Raw genomic sequence first — 13,834 nt, forward strand, 5'->3', positions numbered from 1 at the left:
CTCACACAAGTTGAGAATAGTGCCTATTCCCCACCAGTCAGACTAAAAAAGAAAACATTAAAACCCTCAAAATTCACAGGGCATTGGGAAGAGTAAACAAACAACTTTAATAGTCAGATAAAATTAGTCCCAGACCGAAATGCTGTTCTGTCCTGCCTAAGAAAGCTTAACACTAAGACCCAAAAGGAGCAAACTGCTCCCAAGTAAATTAATCATACAGTAGAAGAAAACCCCCAAAGAACTGTAGGAATACAAAAATATCCAGGGCTCAACAAGGTAAGCTTTGCAATACCTGGCAGCCAATCAAAAGTTGCCAGGCTTGCAAGGCAGGAGGGGAATCCAACTCAAAATGATGAGGAAAATCAGTCAAAATTGACCTACAAATGACACAGGTTGACAGAATTAGGTAAACAAAGGTGGACAATAAACAAAACCTGTAACCCACGTGTTCAAGAGGTCAGGCTGAGCATGACAGACCCACAAAACACGAAACATGAAACTGTAGGTAGATATGCCAAAAACACATACATATATTGTTAAAGGAGACAACAATTTAAATGGGTGGTAGATTTATAAATGAATGAATTCCTTTTAAAAAAGGAAAAAAGAATGAAACAAAAAAAAATTTTTTTAAGTATTAAGAGGGCCATGTATAATGTTAACAGACAGCAAGTAACTCAGGTTTAGCTAGTATCCACAGAATAGACAAAAAAAGTTTATACTTATTCTACTGGTAAGCAACAAGAATCAAGCGTTTTAAAAAAGCTACTAACCACACTCAAGGTCATGGCGCTGGGCTCACACAGGGATGGATCATAATGAAGAGTCCTTTGTCCCTCTCAGCACTCAGACTTTAGAACTAGCACATTACAAGGACAAAGAGCTGCCTGGTCACATATACTAACAACCTAATATTAGCAGATCATTAAGTAATGCTTCAGACTGTTAACTCATTTCAGTAAAACAGATCACACAATCTGCCATGATTTTATACAGAAAAAAAAGTTAAGGGTCTAAAGTTATAAAGAATCAAAATTTAGTTCTAAAATAAGCTCTACCTTTAAGGTTTTGTAGGCACTGCTCATGGTGGTTACGCGGTGATTGGAATGATTCCCACCCAACTTACAGAGATGACACACTGGCCTCCTGCATAGTTCACAGTACATGTTTATCCTCTCTGTTTCATGCTCTGGGCACATCAAAATCTATTGAACAAAGGATAAAAGTGGGATTAAGGGTCCTCATAGATTACATACACTCAAAAGATGTCAAGTAATTGGATAAAGTACCAAAACACAAGGATTTGCATTATAAAATCACTAACTAAAGCCATCTAAAGTAATAAAAGAAATAAAAAAGTAAAAAGAAATAAAAGCATTTGGTCCATTGTATGAAAATTGTCTACATTAGAATTATTGTTTTTTAATTTAAGGGTTCAAATGGTCAATTAATTATGTAAACGTTATTTCCCCTAAACTTAGTGCTAAGGAGTTGAAAATTTCTTTCCTATCAGACTTAAGTAAAACGCTTAAACAAGCTAGAAAGGTCCTCTGACCACAATGACTAGGCAATTATTCATGATTATGATCAATGTTTATAAAGTATTAAAACAAACAACCATGAGAACCTATTGCTTCATTATCCTCACAAGAAATCTGTCACTAAGGAACTTGGAACACTTCATCATACAAGGTTCCAAATGTTTGGTTTTACATATTGTTTACCCACACAATGAACAAATTTAGGACTGTGCTTTCCTGATTTTCATTTCTACCTTTTTATTTATTCCATAAACTATCATCATAGTTAAACTGAATTTTATATAATATAGCTGTTTTCATTTGGAAGAAAAGGATTGTTTTAATCAAAAAGCTGTTAATTATTCCACAAGATAATATTTTAAGCAGCTACAACTGGTCTGATAGCTTAGAAATTTTTTTTTTTAATTCTAATACAAAAAGTCCTAATACTAATATGTAGCTCCAGGAAAAATAATGGAAAAGATTTCAAATTTTTAGGCACATCCAGGTTCCTACATTCTCAAAGCCATTACAATTAGAATATAAAACTTGGCCTTCATGCAAAGAATGCAAGAACTCAAAATTACAAGTAAATATTCTATAGGATAAGAGACACCTTTTTAGAATTTTACGACAGTGAATAACACTTGGAGGGAAAAAACTTCTCCTCAATATAACTTCTTCATATTTCATTCTCTTATCAATCTTACATTTGTAAACAGAACAAGACTATAATTTATACTCAAAAATGGTCAACTTTATGAAATTAACTCCCAAAAACTAAAGCCCAACATACTTAATAATTACAGGTTCCTTCATGATAGAATAGTACTAATCAATTTAATTAATATTTTAAAAGACACATCAAACACTAGGTTGAAGTCATAAATTTTTAAAAATCTATGACCTTAAGCATTTAAGCTGAGCTAAGGAATATAATAGCAAATTTTAAAGTATTTAATAAGTCTATTGCTGCTGCCGCTGCTAAGTCGCTTCAGTCGTGTCCGACTCTGTGTGACCCCATAGACGGCCTCCTACCAGGCTCCTCTGTCCCTGGGATTCTCCAGGCAAGAACACTGGAGTGGGTTGCCATTTCCTTCTCCAATGCATGAAAGTGAAAAGTGAAAGTGAAGTCACTCAGTCGTGCCCGACTCTTCACGACCCCATGGACTGCAGCCCACCAGGCTCCTCCGTCCATGGGATTTTCCAGGCAAGAGTACTGGAGTGGGGTGCCATTGCCTTCTCCGAAGTCTATTGCTACACTGGCACAATTTGAGAAAGAAGTCACTCCAAAAAGCACAGGCGCAGACTGGTCTTGTTTTAATCCACCACACCTACCCCATTTAATATGAAATGAGAAGTATTCAGCTCACAGTTTCAAGATAACTTTGAAGACTGTTTTTTTTTTCCATTTTTCTATGGAAATGTCTTATGCTTAGTGTCTTACGTTTAAGAACATAAATAGAATTCATATTCACACAAGTTACTAGGTTTAGGGGAATGAGAACAGCAATCAAAAGAATCAATTACATGTTTTAAATCTATATAAAATCAGAAAGCAGTATTAAGTGAAGATGTCAAAAACACATTCTGCTTTTGAATCACATAGTAGGGCAAACCACAATGCATAGAATCCTTTTTCAAAAAACAGAGTAATGTTTATTTATTTATTTACCTGGAAGAATAATAAAATAAATCACAATGTATCCTTTATCTAGCTTCAACAAATATCCATTCAGAGACAACTTTGTTTCATCTATAACTTCATTCATCAAGTTCCTTTGTACATTATTACAGAAACTACCCAAATACTTAAAAATGCAAATTCCACTTCAGATACTATATAACCATTATATCATAAGCTTCAAACTATTCGGCTGTAATTACTCTTATTTATTCATGGTACAATTTAGGTAACTAAAAATGTCAGGATGTTGCCCAACCACACCTTTTAGACAATGACAGGCTTGTCATATTAAAGCACAAAAGCTTTTTAACTTTAACTATCTCAGTCTTTAGAGAGTATATCTGACAGAACTTTTCCTCTATTTCTCAGTAATCATTACAAATACTCAGGTATTGTACATCATTGTGTTTTAATAGAGTGAACCATACTACTGCCTTCTAAGCTCTGGGGACGTTTAGCAACACACTAACTCTTGCCTGGAAAATCCCATGGACGGAGGAGCCTGGTGGGCTGCAGTCCATGGGGTCACTAAGAGTAGGACACAACTGAGCGACTTCACTTTCACTTTTCACTTTCATGCACTGGGGAAGGAGATGGCAACCCACTCCAGCATTCTTGCCTGGAGAATCCCAGGGACGGGGGAGCCTGGTGGGCTGCCGTTTATGGGGTCGCACAGAGTCGGACACGACTGAAGCGACTTAGCAGCAGCAGCAGCAACTCCAACTATAAGGCCTTAATTTCTCCTGTCAGCTTTTAAAATTATTTTCCTTCTGTCAGGTTCTGGACTTGGTATAATTCACCTCATCATATTAAGTTTAATACACTAACTTCATAGAAACGTCACTCACCTTGGGTCTAAAGTTCGTGGTTGGACCCACATACTCATGCTGCGCTTTTACAGTGCCCCACGGATGGTAAATTTTGAAGCATTCGTTGCAGTAGCTTGCGCTGCAGTCCATGCAGCTCTTTGTGGATTCCTGAGGTGGTGGCTTACAAAGGTCACACATAATGGCTGTGGCCGCCCTGGCTGCCTGCCGATATCTTTCAACAATAGTTTCCAAAGTGAAATTTCGAAAAAGACCATTGATACCCCGCTCTCCAAGATCCACATCATGCTCACAGCCAGGACAAGGAAAAGTGGTTGTCCTAGGGGTCAGTGAATTGCGCTTCCAGCCTGTGTAATTAATAAGTTCTTGTTTAGTTACATAGGTAGGAAAATGAATAGAATGAAAAAAAAAAGGAGTCATGTTTTGCAAAGGTATGTATCTACATATATATTCCAAGAACGTAATACTCAAAGTGGCTGCATATGAATCAGTTCGTGTACTGAAAATTCTTTTTTTTTTAAATGGTTTTTCCTTGGTATACAAAAGCCCAAGCTACTAAGTTATCAAATCAAAGATGAAAGAAATTATTCTAGAGTAAATCCCATATAAATCCCATATTAAATCAGGTATGTGGACGAAGCATACAATACTACACAGGGTCAAGATTTTTTGAAAGTAAACAATTATATAAACATGGTTATTTTTATACATCATACCCAAAGGAATGTGGCTTGCATTTAAATGAAAATATCCTTGGCTGATTGATAGTAACTGACTTTATACACGAAAGGGCAGGAGCCCTTAACCCAGGCAGGGTCCATGGATTGATTACAGGAAGATTCAAATAGTTTAGTAAACTATTTGAAATTGCATGCAAAATTTTGTATCTATGTATCCATACACACTTTCTGGTTAAACAATCCATAGCACAAAAAAATAAAAAGAAATTAAAAAATTAAAAAAAAAATCAAATCTATAGCTCAGATTCTCTGAAAAATACGTGACAACAAAATTATTAAGAAGCAATAGAGGGTATCCCACTGTAGTATTGTTTTATCTAGAAAATTCAGTTGGCAAAATCATTAGTTAATTCAATGCAATCTATAAGAGAGTGAAAAGCTTATTCATAGACCTAGGATGTAGTGACTTTAAGAGGAACCAACCATTTATTATCTTCTTATGACCTGAAAAAAAGAATCATTAAGATTGTTTAATTCAGTAAGCCAAAAGATATACCAAAAATACTACAAGTAACTTTACAACACACCTTTCCTCAGTAGTATCCTGATTTTAACAAATCAAGAAACCAAGGCATGACAGTCCTTACCCACAGGTTCGCAGGAGTCTGGGGTGGTCTGTTTAACACAGGGGCATGCCTATCCTGCTTCCTCCTCTCCTGTATAAATCTAGTCCAAGCAGGTAGTCTTGGTTGCCCACAAAATAACTCCCTAAGTACAAACACAAACTGTTTTGGCTATAGCCTTCTTTCATACTACTATCCAATACCAAAAGTGAGTGGTTAAATCTAGTAAATCACATTTAGAAAATGTCTTTAAACAGCTGTATTAATATCGCCCAGGCAACATTACTATCATTACTGAAGACTATCTTAAAAGATGTCTGACATATCACTACATAGGTAAAATTTAGTGATCAGTCCACGGTATGAGACATTTGAAGTGACTTTACAACATGCAAAACAGCATTAGGCCCCCAAAGCTACTTATGCCACAAGCATGCAACTGCATTATTTTAAATTTTAAATATCTTCAAAAAATTTAGACATTTTTAAACTTTACATTTAAAAATATACCCAAGAAAGCAGTCACATAAAAATGTGAAAATCCTATGTAAAATATATCCTTGTAATAATTCCAAAAACATGCAATATAGTATGAGATATTTCACACCACAGCAGGCACATAATAAAATAAGCAGCAGAACTAGTTTTAAAACACATGCCAATGAAAATTTCATTTAGTGAAAAAACAAGCCAAATAATTCTGGAAGTGATACACTGCAGTGGTCAAGTTTAAACAAATGGAAATTCATATTTAGTTACATGCTTCCACACATGAACTAGGTGATAAAAATTAAAATGGATAACTAATCTTAACAGTCAATGTTTTAAAAAAAGGAATTATTGGTTTTATGAATTGAAGGTTGTGCTCAATTAAGTAATGGGGAAAAAACAAAAATAAATTATGCCAGTAAAATCATGCTTTAACATGTACACTGGTGACACCCAGATTTTGACCCTCATGTTCAGAAATTTCAAAAACAAGTTTTATCCCTTTTCTGTAAACCTCTTTTGTTTTTACAATAAAAAACAAGATGTAAGGCATCACACTGAACTACTTAAACCAGACAAACTATTAAATCAATATATCTTGGCTATTTTTCTAAACAGATCTTAAAAGCTCTCAAAATTTTTTTATGATTCTAAAGAACTTTTATTTTGTCTGTCTTATCTTCTACCATCGTTTTCATAAAAATAAACAATAAAATATACTTCAGGGCAATAAAGAAAACAAGACAAATCTAAAGATATTCTGAGAAGTAAGCCAGATGGAAAAAAAAAATCAAGTCAATAGAACTAAGAATAAAACATAACAGAATCAATATTTCTCTATAACTCTGCTAATCCAGTAACTATTAGCCAAGTGCGGCTATTTAAATTTACTTAAAATTTAATATAAAAAGTCAATTCCTTGGTAGTACCCACATTTAAAATTGTCAAAAGCCATTTTTGGTTACCCTCTTGTATGGCACAGGGTCAAGCGTTTCCATGATCACACAAAGGTCTATGCACAGTGCTGCCCGAAAGCACGGTATAACAGGATGGGAGTAATGACCACTTAGAAAGGTAAAGCAGCAAACAGGCCAAGCGAGACAATCTTCCAAGTCAAATTCCATTCATTGGGTTAATGATATTTGCTAATTATCTGAACACTCTCATTTTGCAGAATCAACACCTTCCCCCTATACCTTTAACTTCAAAGACAGATTAAACCAGTTAAGCATAAAAATGAAGACTCCAAAATTATTTCAAACTGGTTTATAGCAAATCCTCCCTCAAAAGTCATCTTTCCATCACAATTTCCCACTTAAATGATAAAAAGTAGTAATAAAGCATTTCAAAATCGAGTATTTCAAAACAAAAATTCATCACCAATCCCAGACCTATTCCAACTGCATTATCTTCTGCCATATTCTGGCTGCAAACTACTCCCCACTGTTACTACCTGGCCACACAGTAGACGGTATCTCCTCAGTTGACATCATGCTGGCTCCCTGGTGCTGTGCAAAGGCTGCCGCCTTACGCACCACCTTACTGCAGCCACATTCTGACCATCTGATGCCTATGAGTTACATTATCCCTTTGAGTATTAGATTTTCAAACTGCAAAAACTTTCTCGACTACCCTTTGAATCAAAAGTGGGTAATGAGCAATTATTTTTTTAAGCAAACTGTTCCTACCTCTCCTCCTAATTACTAAGTTTCAACACTTCAAATTCTCAGGGTCTCACTAAAACCTATAAGAGAATGGATTACGTGTGGCTTCTAGAAGTGGCTTAAGATTTTTAAATTGAGGCATGTAGAAGAAGGTGAGGAAAACAGAAAAGGGTAATATTTCAGGTGTTTATTTTCTCCACCAAAATTTAAGGTATCACCAGCATTTTCCCTCAAAAAAAAAGTAGCCAATTTTACTTTAAAGGTCAACTGGAATAAAAAAAGAAATTATTTTAATATGATGAGTTGGCCCACCTTTCACACAAAAGCAATGTACATTATTTATTCACAATGAGAAAGACCCAAATGTTAAAACTCAGATCCCAAATAATTTAAAATATTAACAAAAAATATACCATATGCATAAACAAGCAAAGATTTATGGTATTAACTACCAAAATTATCAATAAAGTGAAACAAAGTGAAGTCGCTCGGTCACGCCCGACTCCTTGCGACCCCATGGACGTAGCCTACCAGGCTCCTCTGTCCTTGGGATTTTCCAGGCAAGCGTACTAGAGTGGGTTGCCATTTCCTTCTCCAGGGGATCTTCCTGACCCAGGGATCGAACCCAGGTCTCCCACGTTGTAGGCAGATGTTTTACCATCTGAGCCACCAGGGAAATAATCAATACATTTAGGCAAATTAAGGTACTGGCTTATTTAACCTCCCCAAGGCAGCAATATGGCTGTTAATTTAAGCTTTGCTCCATTAAGTAAATGTAAAGCATTTTTAAGGTAACATTTAAAAAAATAGTAACAAGGGGATGTCTTTTTCTTTAAAAATATCCCACCATGGATACATATACCTGTGTGTGCATATATGACAAAATGCAAGCACTAATAATCAGAACTCCCTTTAAAAACATCAGAACTTGCTTGAAAATTTAGTCCTGTTGACCTTTAAGTCATGTCAGCCCAATTTGTTCACTTTCTACATGATTTTGAAGACTTGACCACTGATGATGATTTTAATTTATCTCTATAAAGTTATTTAATTTAAATCCAACACTATACTGCCTGCGGCCACACAAGCAATAAAGCATTTTCTACCTCTCCACCCCAAAGATCTCCGTTGTGATGCTGTGAACAATGAACAGAAAGCTGGATTTAGAATTTAATTTCAAAGAGAAGATTCACAACATGTTAACAAAAGATAAAGCAGTAACTGTGTCCTACACATAACACAATTATTGAATTGACAGTAAAAAATGTGTTCCTCCTGGTACACATGGTATTTATATAAAGCCACCAATGTAAAGCATTCATCGAGGTTATTTTATCACAGTTCAGAATTAAACACTGTTGGTGCAGCAATTAAGAGCCTATACTTCATCCTGTGGATCTGTGTTTTTAAACAATCACATATTTGTGTTTTTAAACAATTACTTATGGTAACTGTTGAAAATACAAAGTCAAAGTAAAGTATCTTTGCTTGTTTTAAGTGACCGAAATCAGCACAATAAATAAATATTACTAACACTGATTGTATCTTAATGACAACAGACAAATGGGACATGACAACAAAATGGGAGAAAAATCTTGTGTGTATATATATACACACATATACGACCAAAAACGAACAGTTATACAGCTCTTTTAGATTTTACAACTTAATATGCTAATGTTATAGATACACATCTTGCTCTCCCTTCAAGGCGTCCTTTTATTTTAAAATGTGTCAAATGAAACATGCAATGCAATTTGAAAGAAATGCATGTGAAAGTGTAAGCCACACATCATTTTACATTTTCCAGTGTGTGTGCACTCAGGCATGTCCGACTCTCTGCGACCCCACGGGCTGTACCCAGCCAGGCTCCTCTGTCCATGGGATTTTCCAGGCAAGGATACTGGAGTGGGTTGCCATTTCCTCCTCCATTTTCCAATAGCCACATTAAAAAAGTAAAAATAAACAAGTGAAGCTAATTTTAGAAATACATATTTAGTAATATATTCAAAAACTATCATTTCAAAATGTAACATAAAATTATTAGACATATTTATGTTCATTTTTTCCTTCTAAGAGCTCCACATGTATCCCTCCATTCAGACTACCGTGTTTCACGTGCTCAACAGCCATATGTGGCCAGTATACTGGACAGATCTGGAACGTCTGCTGCGAACATACCTAGAGCACTACTACTCTCCCATGAGACAGCCATCATATTCTGCAGTCACACCCTTCTCCCAGCTAAACATTCTTATTTCCTTTAATCACTCTCCACAGAGCAGCTTTCTAACTTGTCCCCTGTCAGGACACAGTTCAGATTAAAAGGGCTCTTCCTAAAGAAGAGGGAAGAACATATCTAGTAAATCTACTTTTGATCTCTTGTCCTGGAAAACAATGCCATTATCAATGAAGATAAGCCATTATGGCATGCTCTATACAAATCTCATAGCAGACGTTTGCCATTCAACATCCATGCGACAAATATTTATTGAATGGCTACCAACTGCTGGGCTAGGTAAGTTCCTGGAAACAGAAACAGTTAACTATTTTTTATTCATATTTTATACTGATTCTATAAAAACTAACCAAGTCTTAAGATTAAAAGCCTAAATATAATAAAGAATTTCATGAAATACACATGTGAGCTCAATCTAAAGATCAGTAAAAATACTAGTATTTAACTAGAATCTCATTTAATGGACTGGGCTGAACATTAGTATACAAAAAGTGGATCTTGTTCATCAATCAAGCCAGGGTCCCTAATTATTCTCTAAGAATCTACTAATAGAAGATGAACTTTTATCTGGTAGAATGGTTTCAAGCTATCACCGTCTTTCCTACCCTCGTCAGTACACCAGTCTCCTCTCAGGAGGAAAACATGAAAGTGATAACTTCACAAAGAGCAAAGCCCTCTCCACCCTCATGCACCCTGCACCTCCCAGTTACCCAATGCTCCCTTTTATGTATACACATACAACTTTTATGTGTGTAAAATACCCTCCAAGCAACTAGTGATTACCATTTAAAGAAAAATTCATGGATTTAAAATACCATAGTACCACTCGTAGCACAAATCTCCTCTTATCCACTCTCTAATGGAACACACAGACACAAATACTGCCCAAGGAGATTCCGTATCACAGCACAACCAGAGGTGATGGCATTCTCTAGCACGCAAATGAGAAAAAGATCTTTTTCTGATTTAAAAAAAAAAAGTTTTGTTTTTGGGTTTGTTTTTTTTTTTTTTTACAATATTAAAAAGTTACTCCTAAACGAAAGAGACAGAAATAGAGTGGACAAAGGATGAAACTGGAAACTTCAAAGCCCAAACTAGGCAGAGCTGAAGCCCTGAGATCTGGTGCTCATGGCCACTAGAGGACTCTCCTCAACAGGAAGGAAGTGCTGAAGGTAAGGCCGTGACATTTCTATCCAGACCTTTGCCTCCCCTTGATTCTCACTGCTCACTCTGGCCCTTAATTTTCCAATGGCCTTGTTCCCAGTGATTTCAAATTCATTTTGATCTACATTAATCCTGCAATAGATGTTCAGAAGAAAAATATACCATCCCAGTAGTGTTGGAGAAGACTTGAGAGTCCCGTGGACTGCAAGGAGATCAAACCAGTCCATCCTAAAGAAAATTAGTCCTGAATATTCATTGGAAGGACTGATGCTGAAACTGAAACTCCAATCTTTCAGCCACCTGATGCAAAGAACTGACCCCTTGGAAAAGATCCTGATGCTGGGAAAGATTGAAGGTAGAAGGAGAAGGGAATGACAGATGATGAGATGGTTGGATGGCATCATCAACTCAATGGACATGAGCTTGAGTAAACTCCCGGAGTTGGTGATGGACAGGGAAGCCTGGCATGCTGCAATCCATGGTGTCGAAAAGAGTTGGAAACGACTGAGCAACTCAACTGAACTGAGATCTACTTCTATAAACTATTACAGAATTCCACTGTTTAGCTGATGTTCAAAATTGTTATTTTAAAATCTGGATCAAAAAAAATGGCTGAAGAATAAAATGTATTAGAATGATACCAAATAACATTACTCTGAAAGGCTTCTGGGACTAGGCATTACATAGTCTCACCCTTTAATTTTGCATATTTATTTACCTATTACCAAACATAGAAGAGTCCCTAGTAAGTACTTCAGTAGTCCATTATTTCAACCCTCCTATAAAGGACATCACAGGGTTATAGAACATGCCCTAAAATACAGACACAGTTAACAATGGGTTTAACACAAAGCTGGTGTTCAACATCCAATATCCACTTTAAATGAATATCAAAAGACAATTAAAAGTTCATTCTGACATTTTAAAAGTTCATTTTGAGAGAGAGAGAGATTCTTGTATAAGTACACTTTTAATTTATTCACCTGGAAAGATTAACCCCCAAAATGATGAAATTTCCCTTCTACAATTATCTCCAAACATATAAACAAGCTTCATCAGCCGGTTCTACCACATACCTGGTCTGCTAATTCTGTCAATTTTATCCACACTAGGGGAGGGAAGCCGAAGTCGAGGACTGCTCTGATTGGAGTTGTCAGACCCCACGTCATTGAATGAATCATCAAGCATCAGTAAGAGCTCCTTCACGCATTTATGACAGATGCTATGCTGACAAGGGAGAATCAACGGGTGGGTGAACAGCTCCTTGCATGCCGGGCAAATGAGCTCTCTTTCGATATTCTTAATGGTAACCTTAATGAGAAGCAGAAATCAGAACAAAAGGCTTTTAGTGTGTAAATACATTAACTTGCTTATACCCCGTGTATAAATACATATATAATTACTACCGAAAAGAATTAAAGATTTTTTAAAATCTGAAGTTTCTTTTTGGGCTATGAAAGTCTACACCATTATTTTATCCACCCCCTCATCATCGCTTGGCCTAGAAGTGAACGAACGGACATGAGATTTTACATGAGATGGTAAAAGTGTATATATATATATATATTTGAAATATGAGAAAAATTAGCATAAAACATTTGGCATCCATAATATTTCACCTTCAGTGAAATTCTGAAAGTAGATTACTTTAATAAAAATTAAGAATATAGCACCAAAAAAAAAAAAGAATGCAGCACTAAGAACAGGATTATTCCTATTCAGCACATTAGCTCTGTAACTGACAAGTAACAGGAGCTGGTAAAAACTAGACTAGCCATTATGTTCCTGGACCCTATTTGAAATCTACTTACAAGCTGAATGATCAGCAATTTTCTACATTAAACGTGATCATTTTCCACATGCAGAAACTGTAATGTATTAAAATACTTGAGGTTCTCAGGCTGAATACCAAAGCAGTTATGTTGAAAGCACTTTATGAATACTAAAAGGGTAGGGAGGATTACAAAGAAGCAGTATAAGTGCTCTCAATGCTACAAGCTTGCACTATTTTCAATGAGAAACACTTAAGACTCATCACAACTATAAAGGTCTAATGACCTCATACCAGCTTTCCCATCCTTTGCCTGTGCAGTTTTCCCTCCATGGATCCCAAGCTTCAGGTGCTATGAATCTATATTTAGCATCCTTGCAATTGTAATAATGGTACAACGTTAGTCAACCATTTCAACTACACACAGAAAATTAAAACTGAATCAATTCACTTCTTTTAGTTAAATAAAAATGTATGCAAGTCTATTCCCCTTAAAATAACACCAAGTGAGTTAATAATCCCTGACGACAGTACTTCAGCCAACGGGCTTTATCACTGTCCGTGGGTCGTGCAATGCAGCGGTTCTTGCTGCATCACTCAATAAATTATTTAGTAAAGCCCGCATCACGTCAGTTTTAGAAAATCTGGAAGATATCCACACTTCACAATTCACATCAAAGAATACAGAATCTTCACATCCTATCTCATTTCATAAAGAATTTGACACCTAATTCAAAGGGAAATATTGTCTTTCAAAATCCAAAACAGATTCTCACGCCCTATTTTATGGGAGGTTTACCTCTCATTGGAAGATCTAAAATCATTTCCACTTTTCTTGTAAACAGAGCAGTGCATAAGCTTTCTAATCACGATGGATATAAAGCAATTCTTACGCAAAAGAAAAACGAGTGTTCATTTTACATACATTGAAGGGAAGCAATCTGATTACTAGAAATGTGGTGTGGTGGCTCCCCCAATTAAGCCATTTCAAAATAAATGAGGTTCGACGGAAAACCAACAAGTTGAGAAGAACTGCACTGCACACCCGACTCCCTGAAACAAAAGCACTTGAACCCCGACAGCTGCCGGAGCAAGTCCGCCCCGCGCGGGCAGGCAAAGCCGGGGAAGAGCCAGCGCTCGCGGCGACCGCGGGCCGGGCTCGCGGGGGTC

At 36.3% G+C, this 13,834-nt stretch overlaps 1 protein-coding gene across 1 annotated transcript in view; it reads right to left on the reverse strand.

The window, feature by feature from the left end:
* The window catches only part of LOC105004457 (E3 ubiquitin-protein ligase TRIM36), a 28,948-nt gene extending 16,749 nt beyond the window's left edge, over positions 1-12,199 (reverse strand). Inside the window, exons 1-3 of the mRNA XM_010862074.1 lie at positions 11,970-12,199; positions 4,056-4,381; positions 1,059-1,205 (exon numbers count right to left, since the gene is read on the reverse strand). Coding sequence (XP_010860376.1) covers positions 1,059-1,205; positions 4,056-4,381; positions 11,970-12,081 — 585 coding nt within the window. The 5' untranslated portion in view covers positions 12,082-12,199. The remainder of the gene's footprint in view (positions 1-1,058; positions 1,206-4,055; positions 4,382-11,969) is intronic.
* Positions 12,200-13,834: the final 1,635 nt, after the last annotated feature.

Source organism: Bison bison, unplaced genomic scaffold, assembly GCF_000754665.1.
Source record: "Bison bison bison isolate TAMUID 2011002044 unplaced genomic scaffold, Bison_UMD1.0 scf7180017864476, whole genome shotgun sequence".
Taxonomy (NCBI): Eukaryota; Metazoa; Chordata; class Mammalia; order Artiodactyla; family Bovidae; genus Bison; species Bison bison.